The sequence below is a fragment of the Gobio gobio genome (assembly GCF_949357685.1).
Source record: "Gobio gobio genome assembly, chromosome: 16".
Taxonomy (NCBI): domain Eukaryota; kingdom Metazoa; phylum Chordata; class Actinopteri; order Cypriniformes; family Gobionidae; genus Gobio; species Gobio gobio.
The window spans coordinates 24,640,007-24,658,345 of record NC_137109.1 but is presented as its reverse complement, the minus strand read 5'-3'; the positions used below and the strand labels follow the sequence as shown (position 1 = coordinate 24,658,345).

General features: G+C 38.2%; 1 protein-coding gene across 4 annotated transcripts; it reads left to right on the top strand.

The window, feature by feature from the left end:
* Positions 1-466: 466 nt before the first annotated feature.
* Positions 467-17,055, top strand: g3bp1 (GTPase activating protein (SH3 domain) binding protein 1). Of its 4 annotated transcripts, none has more exons than XM_079838775.1 (12): positions 467-632; positions 1,686-1,802; positions 2,646-2,727; positions 2,815-2,988; positions 11,590-11,680; positions 11,788-11,878; positions 12,623-12,833; positions 12,948-13,049; positions 13,476-13,617; positions 15,092-15,217; positions 15,300-15,409; positions 15,508-17,055. In XM_079838775.1, exons 2-12 carry the CDS (start codon positions 1,708-1,710, stop codon positions 15,736-15,738), a joined length of 1,455 nt encoding a protein of 484 aa, XP_079694901.1. In that variant the 5' UTR covers positions 467-632; positions 1,686-1,707; the 3' UTR covers positions 15,739-17,055. The 4 variants fall into 4 exon arrangements, with proteins under 4 accessions (XP_079694901.1, XP_079694903.1, XP_079694902.1 ...); XM_079838777.1 differs by having other exon boundaries at positions 483-632; positions 13,476-13,593; XM_079838776.1 differs by having other exon boundaries at positions 483-632; positions 13,476-13,593; positions 15,089-15,217.
* The last annotated feature ends 1,284 nt before the right edge of the window (positions 17,056-18,339 follow it).

The window sequence follows — 18,339 nt, the reverse complement described above, 5'->3', positions numbered from 1 at the left end:
TGTTTAATTGTAATAAAATAAATATCATAATGCAATTTTTTTTTTTTTAAACTATTTCTTAGGCTATCTATTTTGGTTTCTGAAGTGAAATGAGACCTGCACTCAGTGCACTGTACATTTTCTTCACTTCCCAAGAACCCGTCAAGAACACTCGTTCTTCATACATTATTGCCTAAGGTTTTTCTCATTTGAATGTTTATGGTGTACAGTTTCTAATGTGCATATACATCACCTGGCAACTCAGTTTCGCAAACAAAATGCGCAAAGCACCAACACGTTCAGCTGGCCGTGTGGGCCTAACAACCTTGCTCTAATCCTACGTTTCACTCTCGTTTTCAATAGGTTGCAAACAGTCTTTTTATTTCATGGTAATTGGGTGATGGTGGGGGTTTTGCGAAAGGACGAATGCTGATAGGACGCGCAAATCCACAGCGTCGATCTGATTGGCTGTTGGGTTCTGCGAACAGACGGCCAGGCCCGTTGATTTAGTAGGAGCTAATGTAAAACCGGCACTTCGCCACACGCGCTGCTGCCAGTGTCTGAGCTAAAAGCTTCACAGCTACCGGCGCAAGAGGTGCTTCACTCCAATCACTTCAGACTCAACCCAAACACACATTACTGATTCCCTCTTGGTAAGTTTTTTTGGAATTAAATGGTTGAATAAGAAAAAAAGCTTTTATTATTTTAAACATTTTGTAGACCGGTTAGCTCGTGCGCAGCTAATAGCCATGTGCTGGATTTATTTTGTACAAATACATAATTCCAACACTTTTCACATTAAAATGTATCGGATATTAAAATATCTCGCTTTAATCGAGAACTAAGGCGGTAAGACTCACGGTTAGGCCGCGGGGCGGGTTTGTGTTGCTCGACGCTGTGAGGATTAGCTTTAGCCTAGTTCACCACCAACCGACATTTCCGTCAAAGAGCGATCCCGCGTTTATTGAGTTATTACACTATAATACACGTTTTATACGGTGTGTACACGTAAGATTCTTTAAACTTATTTTCCATCCATGTATACTGTTATCGTTTACTGTAGATAATGATCATCAGGTCCAATCTTATGCGACAAAGTGCTGGGCACGTGCCTGCTTCGTGAACGACGATTTAAGAAAACCATGCTTTTGGCTTATATTGTGTATCTGCCAGGATAAGCTTTTTTTTCTAATATTATCATGCGCCTCATAATGTGATCACAAAGGAACCGGGCTCAAGATAGCAACGCGGTGTGTCTTTGCTCGGGCCTAAGTTACTTGAGTCCATATCACAATGGATTCATCTGATTAAGACTCCATTGGCAATAATGTCTCGCCGTACATGAGCAGCTTGACCAACTGGTGTTCCTATAAGGTGTGGCCATGCCCAATGGAAATCCATAAAAATGGCATCGATTCTCGACATGAAACGGCCTCGTTACCTCTCGATTGGTTCAACAAAGGGTTTTGTTTCTGTTTCACCGAGGGGTCTGTCCCAGTTCTCCCTAAAAAGATTGAAGTTTAAAGTTGTACAACCAGAAATGGGAATTGTCAAGCTCATCCATCATGGTCTCCTAACCCATATATGACCTTCTCTTGAGGAACACATGATGATACCGACAGTTCTTTGTGTTCACCAGGAGAAAGTCATATGGGTTTGGCACAACATGAGGGTGAGAAATCTTATAATGAGTCATTTTGTTTTAGTTGAAACCAGTTGACCAAAGAAATGGTGATGGAGAAGCCAAGTGCCCAGCTTGTCGGGCGAGAGTTTGTCCGACAGTACTACACCCTGCTGAACCAGGCTCCTGACTACCTGCACAGGTGAGGATCTGCTTCCTTCATAATCAGATTTTCTATGCAAATGAGGTTTGCATTTGGTTATAATCCCTTACTGTTAAAGGGATAGTTCACACCAAAATGTAAACTACCCCTTGATTTACTCACCCTCAAGACATTCTTGTTAAATGTCCTGTCTAATCCAAGCTTTATAATGGCAGGGAGTGGGAGCTCAAAATTTGAAGCCCAAAAAATTGCATCCATCCATTATAAAAGTAATCCACACAGGTTGTGGGGTTAATAAAGTCATTCTAAAGTGAAGCCATGTGTTTTTGTAAGAAAAAGATCCATATTTAAAACTTTGTAAAAAAAAAATCTAGTTTCGCCAGATCGCCTTCTGTTTTCAATTTAGTGTAATGCCTTTTGCAGTTCAAAACACTTGCGCTATGTCCGACGTCATGCTAGTTACGCTTTTTTCGTAACTTGAAAATGGAAGGTGGTCTGGCGGAAGCAAGATATTTGACTTTTTAAATATGGATAATTTCTTACACAAACCCATCGATTTGCTTCAGAAGGCCTTTATTAACCCCCGGAGCCATATGGAGTATGTTTATGAGGGATGGATGCACTTTTGTTTAGTTTTTTTGCTTCAAATTTTTAGCTGCCATTATAAAGCTTGGATTAGCCAGGATGTTTTTTTTAAAAATGTAACTCCGATTGTATTCGTCTGAAAGAAGAATGTCATATACACCTATATACACCATGGCTTGAGGGTGAGTAAATGATGGGGTCATTTTCATTTTTGGGTGAACTATCCCTTTAAATGTATGTTTAAAATGTGGTAGCACAGTGCAATACAGCTGAACGTGTTGCTTTTATCTTTCTCAGGTTTTATGGCAAGAATTCATCTTATGTACATGGTGGTCTGGATAATAATGGCAAACCAGCTGAAGCAGTCTATGGGCAGTCTGTGAGTTTTAATACAAGTGTTGTGAATTTTTAATACTAGTTAAGGTTCAGTGTAGTAGCTCAATGTCATTCTTTTCTTTTTGAACAGGAAATCCATAAGAAGGTGATGGCTCTCAGCTTCCGTGATTGTCACACTAAGATCAGGCATGTCGATGCCCATGCCACCCTGAACGAGGGAGTGGTGGTGCAGGTGTTGGGGGAGCTGTCCAATAACATGCAGCCCATGAGGAAGTTCATGCAGACATTTGTTCTGGCACCTGAGGTATGAAGATTTTCACAAATGTGTTATCAGATAGGGATGCACCGAAATAAATTCTTGGCCGAAGCCGAATAATAATAAAACACTTGGCCGAATACCGAACGCGTTTTTTCCATTAATTTTTTTCCCCATTTATTTTGCTAATTTTTTCACCATTGCATAAATTTGCTTTTTTACTATTTTGTCTTGTTTTTAAAATAAATTACTAACAAACAAACAAAATTACAAAACTACAATTTAAAAAATATTTATTTAACAATTTTTTAGCATTCCAGCAGACATTATACAAACAAAGCACAATATAACTTAAAAAAAAGAAGAAAAAAAGTACAATACAAATATTTTTTTTTGGCCATCTTATCTTTGGCCTATTATGCTTACAGGTATCATAATCAAATTATGTTTGTTAATGAGAGGTTTTGTAAGCCTGTATAACTCAGCACTGAATAAAAACTCTGGTGGTTTGAGCATTGACAGTGAGTGGAGTCTGACTAACTTAAAACATATTGCGCATTGCGTACAAGAAATCAACAACTATGTCACTGCTGCTGAAACGCATTGTAAATGGATACATTTGACGTTCTACAGACACATATGCACTGGAGCAAGGGTGCTCTTGCTTGCATTTGAGGGTGCTTAGACAATTCAGCAGAACAGTGTCTGCAAACGGCCATTTCTGCGTCTTTCTCTGACACTTTAAAGCCATGTTTAAGCTTTGATTATACTCGACACGTGGCAAATTATGTCATCGCAGAGTGCCAGTGTGTATTGCTGCGGGTGCGCGCCTCTCGCACGCGCTGGTTGCTCTATTTGATCGCGTCATCAAAAACCTAATTGTTCTGTAAAATCTATTCGGTCTTCACTATTTTTGGCCGCCGAACATTCTGTGCATCCCTAATTTAACAAGACTTCGGTGAATTAACTTAAACCGGAAATTAAGATATTTATCTGCTTCATTTCCACTTAAATAAATTGTATAACAAACAAGATTAATGTAACGTCTTAAAGAAAAACATGTTTTGTTATAGCTTGGAGCAAGGGCACCGCCATCTTGCAATACCACAGCGCGTTACGTCACGGAGGTGGTTTGCTCTGTTAGCCAGTGAAGTAATATAAGCATTTCTTTACTTTTTTTAACACGCGTGTTTTGAAATGGAGGAAGACGAACTTTAAAGGACTGTTGAGCCCTGTTGCTAATGCATATCTCTTAAAGATGTCGAGTGGAAACACTGAAGTGTCCTGTGAACAGCAGGTGATCATAAAATGTTACCACTCCTGGTGAACAAGCCAGTGTAATGCAAATGTCGGCAAGCTCTGACATAACAATAAGATGCCACATGAACGGAACTGTATGAAGCGTTAGTTTACATCACGTTGTGACTCGCGTTATGAAAACAATGTTTGGGATGCCAAGATCAAAACTTTGTGATGCAGACAGCTTGATGTTGGATATTCATCCAAATTATAACAGGACGTTCCAGTGTTTCTGCTCGGACATCTTTAAGAGGAAGCATTGCCACCAACACGTCCACCCGGCATAGTATGCTAAATACACACACCATGGTGACGAGACCGCGTAACACACGGGACAGATCAGCCTCCTGACAGCAGATGGACTCTTGACACGGTGGTCATTGGCGTACACCACCCACACTTACACCAGGTAGTGTTTTCGACCCGCTGTTCACCCCAAACCAGCGGGTTCCCAACTTATTCCACCCGTAACGGTAGTACTGCTCGGTCCCCTTGCCGTATCGGCACAAATGCATAAGCAAGTTTTTACTTATTAAGGGCTCAACAGTCCTTTTAAGTTCGCCTTCCTCCATTTCAAAACGCATGTGTTAAAGTAAAGAGATGCTTATATTCCTTCACTGGCTAACGGAGCAAACCATCTCCGTGATGTCACACGCTGTGGTATTGCAAGATGGCGGCGCCCTTGCTCAAAAAGCTATAACAAATTTTTTTTTCTTTAAAATGGTTCCATTTATTTATTTATATAATATATTTATATAATTATTAATAATTATATATTTATTTTATTATTATTAAATTATTATTATTATTATTATTATTATTATTAATTTTTATTAATTTTTTTTATATTAAAGTCACTGCCATTATAATGCTTGGATTAGCCAGGACACTTAAAAAAAAATATATATAACTCCTGAAAATTATATACACCTAGGATGGCTTGAGGGCTAGTAAATCATTGGCTAATGCAGATATAAACCATTGTATATGTGAGGAGTGAAGACTTAGAGGAATTATAAAGACCTGCAAAATGGAAAAAGTTAATATACAAATTTATAGCAATCATTGAAGTTCTCACAGGAATTAAAAAAATCAGGCATTTGACGCTTCACTCAAGCTCGCAGCGCTTATTTCAGAATCACACTATTCTATATTATGATTTTTAAATGGGTTATAATATATCGTGCAGCCTAAGGATGTTCATTTAGTTTTTTACCCTAGCTGATAACTGAAGCTCATTAACCTATCATTAACTTTTAATCGACAAGATTAGATTAAATTACAATGGACAATCTGTTTAAAAAGTTGCATCCTGCCCAGTGATGTCGTGCAAACAATGTTCATATTGAAGTCTATGAAAACAGGGCTCCAGACAAAAAAAATCAAGGAGCCATTGGATCCTATAGGGGGAAAATATAGGAGCCAAATTATTTAAAGTTCCACAAATTAATACATTTTAATTTGTCACATCTGTCCTCCTTTTCTTTTTATTGCATTTTCATCAATCACGTGGCCACTGAGTATAGTTTGGACTCCTATATGCATCCTGAGAAATTCTGTGAAATGCAGCACTTCACATGCAATTGTATAGGCAGTGTTGAATAAATTTTAGCTCCTTCCATTCTTTATAGACTGGTTTCTTGAATGCAAACAATAATGGATGCGTGCATTCAGGGGGCAAAACTGCTAACAGGTGTTTAGTAGTTCCTTGGTGACTCCTCATGGAGACAGACTGTTATATATTCCTTTATTCAAAATATTCACAAACTTGTTAACCATATCATGAGATGATCTATTCCGATTTTCAAACATGTTGAAGTGAAGGTGTTATCGTTAATAGGGTTGGGTACCGAAATTGGCACCGGTACCATGTAACCGGACCTAATCAGAACGCAGATTTCGGTGACTCATTTCGGTGCCACTTAACTTTAAGCGTGCTTTCGCGCTTTGGCTGGCGCCAAGCCAGAGACAGACGTGCTCAGTGCACATCACATACCACAACTATTCAGTGTTTTCAACCACATAATGTTTATTTTAGGTTTCAGACATTTAAATGCTCATAAGTACTAGCAAAAAACGCATACTGTTGTCTATGGAAGCGGCAATGACAATCCTTTCAGACAGTTATAACTTGACTACGTGTTTTATTCATATCAGATACACATTGTATAGTAACTATTAGGGGTGTAACGGTACACGTATTCGTATTGAACCGTTTCGGTACAGGGCTTCCGGTACGGTGCACGCGTGTACCGAACGGTTATGAATGTAATCTTTAACAATTCACTGTCGGCTTGTTGTAAGCGCGGAACACACTTCAATCCAAGTTCCCACACGAACATATTAAGTATTCAGTCCATTTTATCACGAAATTCAAACGATAAATGCCGTTTTGACGCTCTATGTGGCGTGACTGGTCACTGATCACAGTTCAAGCGGCCGCGCGACGCGCACGCGCGTGAACGCGATCATCTGTGAAGGCGATCGATCATCTGTTACTAAAGATTCAAGAATAAACATGAATGACGATCTGAAGGTATGCTGAGGATACATTACAATTTACTGTCATGTATATATGTGGTGTAATCGCTAAATCAGTGTTTCAACTGCGGAAAGATGTCAATATAACTGCTTGTGAACTAAACAATGTCATGTAACGTTAGCATCACATTTACCTCAGGCAGTCATTCAGTGTCCACAGAATTTTATTCACTAGAGAAATCAACTCTTTCGCTAAATATATGCTCTATATTAGCCATTATATTCTACTTAACCTGTTAGTGATGTCTTGATTATTTCATGCATGTTAAATAAACCTGTCATGAAAATGACAGACACTGTATATAAATTATTATATTTCAACAACGATTTGGAGAAAACTATTTTATAATTAGATTTAGAAGTTAATGCAAAAACTGCCTTATGTGAAGTTTACATGTTTGCACACAATGTGTTATTTGAGTGTTGATTATTATACCTAAAAATAAATAGCAACTGAATTTAGGCTAATAGTTTGGGCTCTGTTGTGAACCTTTAATATTAATGTACAAGTAAGGGCTCCCTATATAATTTACAGAAATATCTTAAATAAACTTTTAGATATAATTTAATTCATTCAAGGACACTTTTTTTTCTCCAGTAAACCACTGTTAAATATAAAAAATAAATAAAAAGCAATTTTGTAAATCTGCTGTACCGAACCATGACTTCAAAACCGAGGTACGTACCGAACCGTCAATTTTGTGTACCGTTACACCCCTAGTAACTATATAAAGTTTACTCTTTTCTTCTCCCAGTTCAGCGGTCACTCGCTTTCATGTATTTCGTGAGACGTGGATACATATTGTAAATCCGACAGATCCGATTCTCTGGGGGCGCAAACTAACATGGCGGTGCCCATTGCGCATTATAGATCAACTAACACATTAACTTGCACGTATTTGAAAATCAGAATATCAGATAGTTTGTGACATAGTTAACAAGTTTGTTGAATAAAAAATATTTTGAATAAAAAATAAAACTAAAAGAACCCGATGTCATAAAGCACTATTGCGGCTGCTGTGTCATGTGAGGAGCATGATGCATCGCCATGGAAACAATAAGGGGATGCATTCTAAAATATTTAGCCAGAGAATATGGTCATATTTCTGCAAAATAATTGCTGAAATTCGAAGCTGGTTTGTTGCACACCAAGAATACCAACTACTTTGCTGTTATTAGTACTGTAGTGTAACTGTCATTTAGTGTTAAATTAGGCCTGTTGGGTTAGGTGGCTTAGGTTTTACTGTGAATTTAAGAAAATTGTTTTGTATTTTATATATTTAAGTATACTTTAAATAAATTGTTCAATTTAAATATATATTTTTCAATAAAAAGCACTACCACCAAAAGTCATCCACCTCGTTTTGTGGCTTTTTTTTTTATTGTATTTTTTTTATCGGTTTAGGTTAATTTGACATGATTGTTCTTAAGCTGTTTCCAAGTTTGAAATGCTGATTGAGCGAAGCCACATCAAAGAGTGCCAAAATGACATTAGCTTGCATTTCATAAAATTGTCAAGCTTTTTTGTCAAGCTTAATTGTTTACTAAAATTAACAAACGCATTGAATGCGACAGATTAACGTGACAGTAAAGTACAAGTCTTACTGCGATTTATGGATGGCTGCGCTACAAAGAATGTGAAGTTCAGGCAGTAACAGAAAACGGCAAAGATGTAAAGATATTGAGGATAAGAATCCATATCGGTATCAATTAAAAAAAAGAAATGTTAACGATTACTTTGCGTCCACGCATCTGACATGTTTATCCACATTGTGAGCATGAAATGGACACTGCTTTTCTGCACTTTTACATTACCTGGATGTTCATTCATTGACGTGTCTCCGTTGTTTTCTCTAATGCTGGCACAGCCATCAGCGTTGTTGTTCAATAGAGCTGAGGGCTTTGAAATCCTGATATTTTAATTTTGACATGTTTCTGATGCGGAAAGCTGATCCTTGCTGTCTCTGTTTGTATTTTGTCGCTCAAACTCGAGGTGCATCTCAATTAACTCCCTAGTTCAGTAGTCAGGGCACTGATCAGGGAGTCAGCCCATTGACTGATTCCCTGATCAGTGCCCTGAATACTGAACTAGGGAGCTGATTGAGATACACTCTCAGCGCGTCATCTCTTATTACATAAACACAACAAAATATGTGATGGGCTAATCCTCACAGAACATGCAGGTAAAAAGGCATGCACTTTTTAACCGTAACTTTAAAAATATAAAGTTACATGTCACATCACTCGCAAATTAGTATTTTTGGTCGCAAATGCGACCGTTTTAGTCACAGTCTGGAGCCCTGGAAAACAAATATAGTGAATTGTATCCATGCAGGCTATGCAATATAGCCTATTATTCACAAATCCCATTATATTGTAACATTACAATTAAAAACAATTTTATTTTTAAATTCACCAAACTAAAAATTGAAATATGTTATCAACTATTTGATTACCCCATTACATTAGTCACTTTACACTTACTGCTATCATAAAAATACTTAATTGTAGGTTTAAAATTCTACATATTGCACATTTATTGTCCAACAAATATTTCAGCAATATGTAGTTATATTGTAGTCAGAATGATTGCGCTCCTATTCTCAGGGTCCGTACGGTCATGAAAAACCTGGAAAAGTCGTTGAATTTTAAAGTAGCAAATGGAAATTTGTTTCAAAAAATGGATTTAATAGAATATATGTTTAAGTGACAATATTGGTTAAACAAACTTTGAAACTTCGTAAACATACTTCATTCATTCTATCCACCTGACTGCTGCATTCAGTCAGATTTTTTTTTTGCAGTGTTGAGCATTATAACCAATCACACACGTTTCTGTCGAGCGTGGTGGCCAATTAGAGGCGTTCAGATTAGTCATCGCTGAAACAGAGTTTTGTGCAGTGCGCGCACACTCAGGAGAATTCACAAGTTTCAGTAAGAATTCAGTCATCATTAACAAAAAAGTGCAGATGTAAGAGATTTATTTCGCAGTGTCGTCAGCTTCCGTGATTTAAATGGGAGTGTTTGAGCGCTTAAACTCGCACTACACCCAAATTATGGACAGCTTCACGATCGGTCACATTCTCTGCTCCCTTTCTGTATTGTTTATTCCGGTTAATATAATCTGTTCATCATGCTGGTAAGATCACAGTCTTCATTTTCTAATGCATAAAAAGCATTCAAATAATTTGTAAATGTTTGTAGTTTTATCTGTGTAGTCAGAATATTTCCCAAACACACAAATATTTTGTATCTTTTAATCGACAAATCATTATTAGCCTACAATAACAAGAGCTTATCAATAACTGACAATGACACTGTTTAATGTTACTCAAATTATAAAATAAGAAGGAACTCTTTACAGTGTGTAAATAAACATTTAAGCCATTACATATTTCAGATGCAGCTTCTGTTCCACCTTTGCAGTGTAAAGATGGCTTTTGTTAATGATATAATTTTATTGGTAACAGTCTAGTATTCTGATTGATTTAAGTAACTGTTGTCGTTTGTCAAATACTTATTTAACCAAAGGTAATCATTAAAAATTGCACTTATAAATAAATAAATAAATAATGCTCTTGGAAATCATGTTAATGATTGATGTTTTCCAATGAGATGAATGGTAAATACTAGGAGGCAAAGCTGTTTTAACATCTTAGTTACCCAATTTTTTATTCCAAAAGTTTGTCTCTGGCACTGCCACCTTGTAAAGTTACTGTAACTTTCAGTGTCACTGGACACTTTTATTTACTTATTTATCATTGTTGCCTCCCATTGATGCGTGTTAATCCATTGCTAGGGTCAGACAGTATTTTATCTAACCGTTTTACTGGTGTGTCAGCGTTTATTTTGTATTAAACCATAGATTTACGTTAATTAGTTAAGATGGGATGTGATTTGACATTTGAACATGGATTTTTCGTATTATTTCTTATTTTTCTATACATATACACAGACTTTCATGGAAGGTTAGGTCCTGAATATTTTCTAAAGTCATGTGTATGAACCCTATATTCTATTGTGCTCCGTTTTTTTGGTGCACATGTACCCGGTGGCACTTGTTCACAGAAATCTGTGAAAGTCTCATCCTCTCCTGACAGCAAAATGGAAAAATGTGCATGAATTTCTAACATTTATACATGGAGAATATACCTGTGAAATTTAAGTTGTGCTGAGGATATCACCACATCTCCAGCACATTTAAAAGAAAAACGCATGTCTATCCGTCAGTGCTTCTGATGGAACAAACCGCTGTAAACTATACATGAGGTCCCCTGGCACTGCAGGGGCGGTCTCTTCAGTCCTGGGCGGCACCTGAATATAAGCAACCCTGTTTTTTTCAGATGTATTTCCAAGGGGAAAAACACTTGTATTCGGAATGCATTAATGGCCTAATCAAGTGCTTATGCATATTAGTTTTCTCTCAAAAACGTGCTTTTGTATGTTGCGTATTTTAACCATGCAGCAAATTTTGAAAAATGAAACCATTTAACTGCTAGGTATTAATGTCTATGCCCTCCCCATTTCATGTTTAGTCTTGTATATTCATCAAACTTCACATTGATCTGGTTGATTTGTTAGCATCTGTTCATATCAAATTATTATTGTTCTGTAATCACAGATTACTAAATAGATGTGGTGTCTTGGAAGCATCAACTTGTTCTGCTCTTCAGTGTTTGATTAGTGCAAGTGTTCTTAGTAATACAATGGCTATAGGCACATTTGGCCTTTTTGCCAACAAATTAACTTGTCTCTCTAAAATAATCAATAATAAAATAACACTTTATTTTTCTTGCTTTAATCTTTTAGGGAACCGTTGCAAATAAGTTCTATGTACACAACGATATCTTCCGGTACCAGGATGAAGTGTTCGGGGACTCGGACTCAGAACCTCCTGAGGGTGAGCAGCTGATATTGTTGGTGTATTTCAGGCATCTTTAGCGTAATCTGTCTTCCAATTGTTCTTGCTGTGAGCAGATGTCTTCATTCATCTCCTGTTGTTCACAGAGTCTGAGGAGGACGTGGAGGAGCTGGAGCGAGTGCACTCACCTGAGGTGGTCCAGGAGGAGTCCGCTGGATACTACGATCAGCCACCTTGGTAACTTGTATTTAGTTTTTGGCTCATTTAATATAGTTCAGTTTGGTAGTCACTTCAGTAAAGCAGGATGCAAATCATGTGGAATATGAATATGAAAACAAAACTAGTGGTTCAACGGACCACAAAACTCACGGTTTGGGTCATATTACAGTTTGAGTCTAGAATTGGATCGGTAAGGAAAAATATTTTGGGGCTAGGGTAACTTTGCTTTCCATTCATTGCTTAAAGCACACTTTAAGTACTCTGGTACCACAGCAAAAACAACTTGCCTAACTAATAAAGACATAACAGTTTTTATTTTTTACTGACTGTTCAATTGTATTTATCTATATAATTAAAGTAAGGTCTAACTGTAGTTTTCATTTCTGGTACAGAAATGTATTCATTAAATCTAAAAGAACACTGTAGTGTTCACTAAATTTTATATAGATATTTATAGGTCACTTTAATACATAATGCACCAATCTAATATAAGATACACATCCAATTTTGCAAATGATAAACTTGCACTTAATGGAGGTTAAACTTGCAATTAATACGCAGGACCTGGTCCGTACAGATTACAGAATATGATCCGTTTAATTTCTACCACACACACTTCAATTTTGATTAGTTACATAAGGAACACTTAAGTAGCCTTTGGTAATTGCAAGTCTGTATTTGGTATGATGCCTTCCAGAAAGTGTTGAAGTTGCTGGCTTTTACCACTGAGTTGTGTTTTCATGCAAGTCTGTGCATTTACAGCATGGAGCCAGAGGGGCCGCAAGAAGAGGTGTCTCTATCTCCAGAGCCCCAGCCTGAGCCAGAAGCAGAACTAGAGCCTGAGCCAGCAGCTGTGGAGCTGAAACCAGAGCCCGTCAGCCAGCCTGAGGTTCATGTTGAGGAGAAGGCTCAGAGATCTTCCCCTTCTCCCACACCTATGGACGCCGCACCCACCATGCCAGAAGACAACCGGGTAAGACCACCCTCATTCATCACTGAGTCTCTTATGTCAACAGATTGTGTATTGTGAAGCTGTACAGTCATCCCAAACTGGATAAGTGAGATTTAAATGCTTTCTTGTTTTCAGCCGTCTTCATGGGCTTCAGTCACTAGCAAGAATCTCCCACCAGGAGGAGTGGTCCCTGCCACAGGAGTCCCTCCGCATGTTGTCCGAGTCCCATCTGCGCAGGTAGACTCTCACAATAGACTCTTTACTCCATTTAAAGAACTTGATATCGGTCTAGGAAATCTTTTAATCCCTGTCCTAATGAATGCGGTTACATTTTGATGTAAAGTCCGAAACGCTTTATTTTTACAGTGTCCTTTTTACACTTTACATGTAGTTATTTTAGTAATTACTATAAATTATGCATGCATGCATGCAACTAGTGCTAAGTCCAACCCTATAGTAAATGTTAATTCTTATTGTTTAGTACTTGAATGTTTACTTGCACTGTAACACGGACACCTCAAAATAAGTGTAACAAAGTCCAACAATGTGACTTGCTGTAGATCCTAATCAAGGAAGTTTTGCAATTGTTCAGTTAATTTAGCATTTACATTTCGTATACAGCTTAATTGCCTTGCCTGATCAATTGTGATTTGTGATCCATAGCCTCGTGTAGAGGTGAAAGCAGAAACACAGACCACAGCACAGAGACCCCAGAGAGACCAGAGACCACGTGACCAGAGACCAGGTCCCTCTCCAGCTCACAGAACACCGAGACCAGGAGGTGTGCAAAAGTCTAATGAATCTAGTATGGGTCCATTTTTAACTCCTTTATGCTTTTGAAAAATATTTACGAAAGGCTTGATTTGCTGAATTTGTAGTAGTGCTGGGCGGTATACCGGTTCATACTAAATACCGGTATTTATCTTTATGATATGAATTTTGATTATACCGCAATACCGGTGTATGTCGCTTAAACAACGTTCGGAACGCGGCACAGGCATCATTGTTTGAGAGAGGTCCCGTTTCACTGTTGCACTGTAGTGAGGACACAGCTGACATAGCATTACAGTCTATGGCTGAATCCGAAATCGTCCCCTAAAGCCTCATTCACGATTCCCTACATTATCCATTTATATAGTTTACTTGAAGGAGTGAATGAAAATGAGTGAATTCGGATGTGTACATCGGCTGTATACTTGTTATTGCGGTGCAATATGAGATTGAATGAGTGCACTCAATGTCCAATATGGTTTCGGACAGCACTACAAATGGCTGTCCCCTCAAATAATGCCCTATGTGAGGTTTTAGGGGTGATTTCGGATTCAGCCATTGATTACAGCAGAGAATTCAAACTACACGATTAACAACATTCTCCACATGGATCTTAAATCAGATATAGTTTTAAGTTTTTTATGGACATATTTCTGTGCTCTAAACACAAACCAGCAGCGTGTATGTGCACATTTCATCACATCTTCTTCAAATGAAATGTATGCAAAAGACACATATAACCGTACGTCTGATCACGACCGCGATGACATGATGGATTATTGTTACACGGAAGACAATGATGTTAGTTAATAAATAGACTGACAATTCAAAGAAGAATGGGCAAAAAAGTAATTGCTTTATTCTTTCTGTGTTAAGCTGACGTGTCATTTGTTCAGAGACTGTAGTGCTCTTTAATATGTTGAAAATATTTGTTGTTATATAGGATTCGATTTTTTTTTTTTTTTTTTTTAATTCTTAAGGTGCCCTCAACTCAGTTTTTTCTTCTCTCTGTGGTCATATTTTAATATTAATGTGTCTGTAATGAGTGTGCTGCAGGTCTGCGTTTTATTGGTCGTCTCCCCACATCATAATTTTGTGGGCCTTTGCAAACCTGTATTAGCTCTAGTGTGGAATTTTCTACAATATTCGCTCATGAGAGTAAAATAGGGCATTCTAGTCAATCTACAGCAGTATTTCCTCTCTCAATTAGTATAAAATTAGGTTAACACCTGGTCATGTATAGGGAAAAAAAATACGATCATATACCGCAAAACCGCTATAATTTTTGGCATACATTTTTGGTCATACCGCCCAGCACTAATTTGTAGTTTCTTAATCTTATTGGCTCTGGCAAAACTGCTTAAGGCAGCCTGAGCTTTGTAATGAACTTCATGTCTGCATATAAATAGTGCTTCTCCCATGAAATTGAAATTAAAAGCGCACATCATGGCTGGTCCACTAGAAACCTGAATGGATGTTCATCATCCGTTTAATCTCTGGTTTAGCAGTGCGGGAGGGTGAGAGCGGGGAGTCGGAAGTGCGGCGGACGGTCCGGTATCCCGACAGCCACCAGCTCTTTGTTGGAAACGTACCTCACGATGTGGATAAGAATGAGCTCAAGGAATTCTTTGAACGTAAGTGAATTGAAAAGTGCTGTTTTTATAAAATGCAGATCCTCCTCCGGCATGAGCTTACCTGCTTTTTGCTTTTGCACAGAGTACGGCACTGTCCTTGAGCTGAGAATCAACAGCGGTGGAAAGTTGCCGAACTTTGGATTTGTGGTATTTGATGATTCTGAGCCCGTGCAGAAGATCCTCAGCAATCGGGTATGTGTGACTTTCAGATGTTGTGTGGTACTGGATATCTTGACTAATGCAGGATCATCAGAATGACCTTCTTTTTTTTTTTTTCCTTTACGTCGTAGCCCATTAAACTGCGAGGAGATGTTCGGCTGAACGTGGAGGAAAAGAAGACCCGCTCGGCCCGTGAAGGTGACAGGCGAGACATCCGCCCCAGAGGCCCGGGGGGACCGCGTGACAGGATAGGCGGGTCAAGGGGACCGCCCGCCCGCGGAGGCATGGCTCAGAAACCCAGTTTCGGAGCCGGTCGAGGCACGGGACCCAGCGAGGGCCGCTACGTAGGACCGCGTCAGTGAGGCAGCTCCCACGTCATTCACTGCTGATTAACACAGATGGCTTCCCTGTTCCCTGTCTCCATCCCTCACTCCAGGACCCGGGAGTGTGATTTATTTTTGTTTCTTTATCTGGACTTCCTTTTATTTCTGAGATTGAACTTGAATTTGTTGTAGAAAAACAAAACTACTTGAATTGGGGAAAGGAGAAACCTAGCATTTGGTTTTAGAGTTCTCTCCCTGTTTCTTAAAGGAACGTGTTTTTACTGCTTGGGCAATCCTGTGTATTGCTAGCACCCGCTTTCAGGTCAAGTGCAAGTATGGTTTTATTTGGAATTGTTGCCAAGTCAAATCATGTTTGTGTGTGAGTGACTATCTAGCATGTAAAGAATCCTGTTTGCCTTCTACTGTTGCACTTCATCAAGAATGACAACATATTTTAACAACTCCACTGATGAGAGAACAAAATAAACTCTATGTACTATTTTGAAGCATGGGTGTGTCTTGTCTAGGTTGAGAAATGTCGACCGGGTTCATACGGTAATGGGGGGGGGGATTTTTAATTGACCTCTAGGCCTGGAACTACAACTCCTAAAATGTTTCATAATGTTTTCAGTCATTTGTAACTGCTAGACAAGAATTGTGTAAAAAAAAAAAAAACGTATTTACAATGACAAGGAAAATATTACAAATGTGTTTGACACAGTCTGAAACGAAATAAAAAAAGGAAGTATGAGCCTTCAGACGAAAGTTTGCATATGTGATCATATTTGATACTATAGAGAGCATAGACATTTGCATGTCAAATGATGCAGTAGGTTTTACAGGGCCCTTTTTCACTTCCAAAATAATTATTTTATTTTTAATTGCAATTTTAAAGTTGGTTCTAAAATACTTACCCGGTAGTAACAAGTGACGGGTAAAATCATGGATGAAATCAAAATTGACTTGTTTATGGAGTACTGCAGTATTTATTATACATGACTTTCTCCATGCTTTTTTTTTTTTTTTTTAAATGTACATGCCCTTGTATTCTTTAATCAAAATAACTTGCCTTCTTCCAATTGCCTCTGTTTACTGGTGCTGTCATTCACACGAGATCACAGCAATGACAAACCACAAACATCCCATCAACTCCCCACGGACAAAATCAAGTCCCAACCTACAGTTCTTCCTGTTTAAGAATCAGTTTCACTTGGATATGATGTTACAATAAGGAAGAAAAGGCTGTCGCAATTTTGGTTTCGTGTCAACTTCAATCATACATGGTACAGGTCTTCCCCCCTCTAATGTATTTTGCCATTGTTGAAATGAAGTTACTGATGGCGTTTCGCTAAATTTTGAAGAGAATCCTGTTCATTGGCTTCTGCATTAGTAGCATAGTGTTGTTTGGGGATCAGTTTAAATATATGTATGAGAATATATGCAAATCTTAATTTCTAAAGGCTCCAGCACCTGAAGATCTTCATAGCATTGGCTCAATCTTTTTTCCATTACTGCCAGGGTAGTGCTGGTCATAACAGAAAAGTCAATTTTGCACCTATAGACATCCATCACCCAGCCACCGAAATGATGAGATTTTGCAATATTGTGCTGCCACTCTCTACAAATATCAATATGTTATATTGCCCTAGCAGTGTTCTTTACAGATACCTTATCCTGCCAGCCAATCATCTTCCCATTTTCTCAGTCTGATTGAGTTACTGAGATTATTGGGCCTAATTATGAATTCGTATGCTTGCATCACACTGAAAAAAAAAATCACGACTGTAGCTCATTATAAAGTAGATTAACAGCGAGTATGATTAGCTGTAGCCGTAATGTAGGGGGTTGTTGACCAGCAGGTGGCCCGGCATTAGTATTCATGAGAGGGAAAGTGCAGCTTCTCTCCGCCACTTTATTTTGAAGCCCCACACCCTCATGACCCACATGAGTTCAAGATGTCCTCATACAGCTGGCCACAACCCACCAAGCATATGGACCCCCAGCTGGACCCTCACAAAGCCTTGGGCCCTGCAACACAACAGACACTGGCACAGCTATTTAAAGGGTTAGTCCAGCCAAAAACATTTGGCCATTATTTACTCGCCCTCATTTTGATCCAAACGTAAAAGTAAATTGTATTGGTTGCTTTTGTCCTTGCAATTAGACCCCATGGCCATTGAGACATTTATGCCTTAACCCTTAATCGCCCCTCAAGTAGGGTTTACGTTTGAGTCCCTTGGGGTCAGATAGACCCCAAACTTTTACAGAGCGAATGCATAAGGAAATATAATTTTTTTACATGGAAAACTATATATAATTTTTTTTAAATTTACTTCTCAACTATACATTTATGCTGTGTTTTTGTGGGTATTTGGTATTTTTTTACCTATTTACTGCACAAATACTTAACTATGTCATAAATTGGCTCATTAAAAATTATTTTTTAATGAAAAAATCACTTGAATGATAATCTTAAATAAATATAAATAGTTTTTGGACATTGCTCTATGTGTTAGGGATAGAATACCGCCATCTGTAGGTTTGTGGAAAAACTTTAGGAATTATAGTTAAAGAGAAAGAGAGTGCAATGACCACATTATCCAATAGAGGTCCATAGGGAAGTTATGCAAAAGTTAAGCT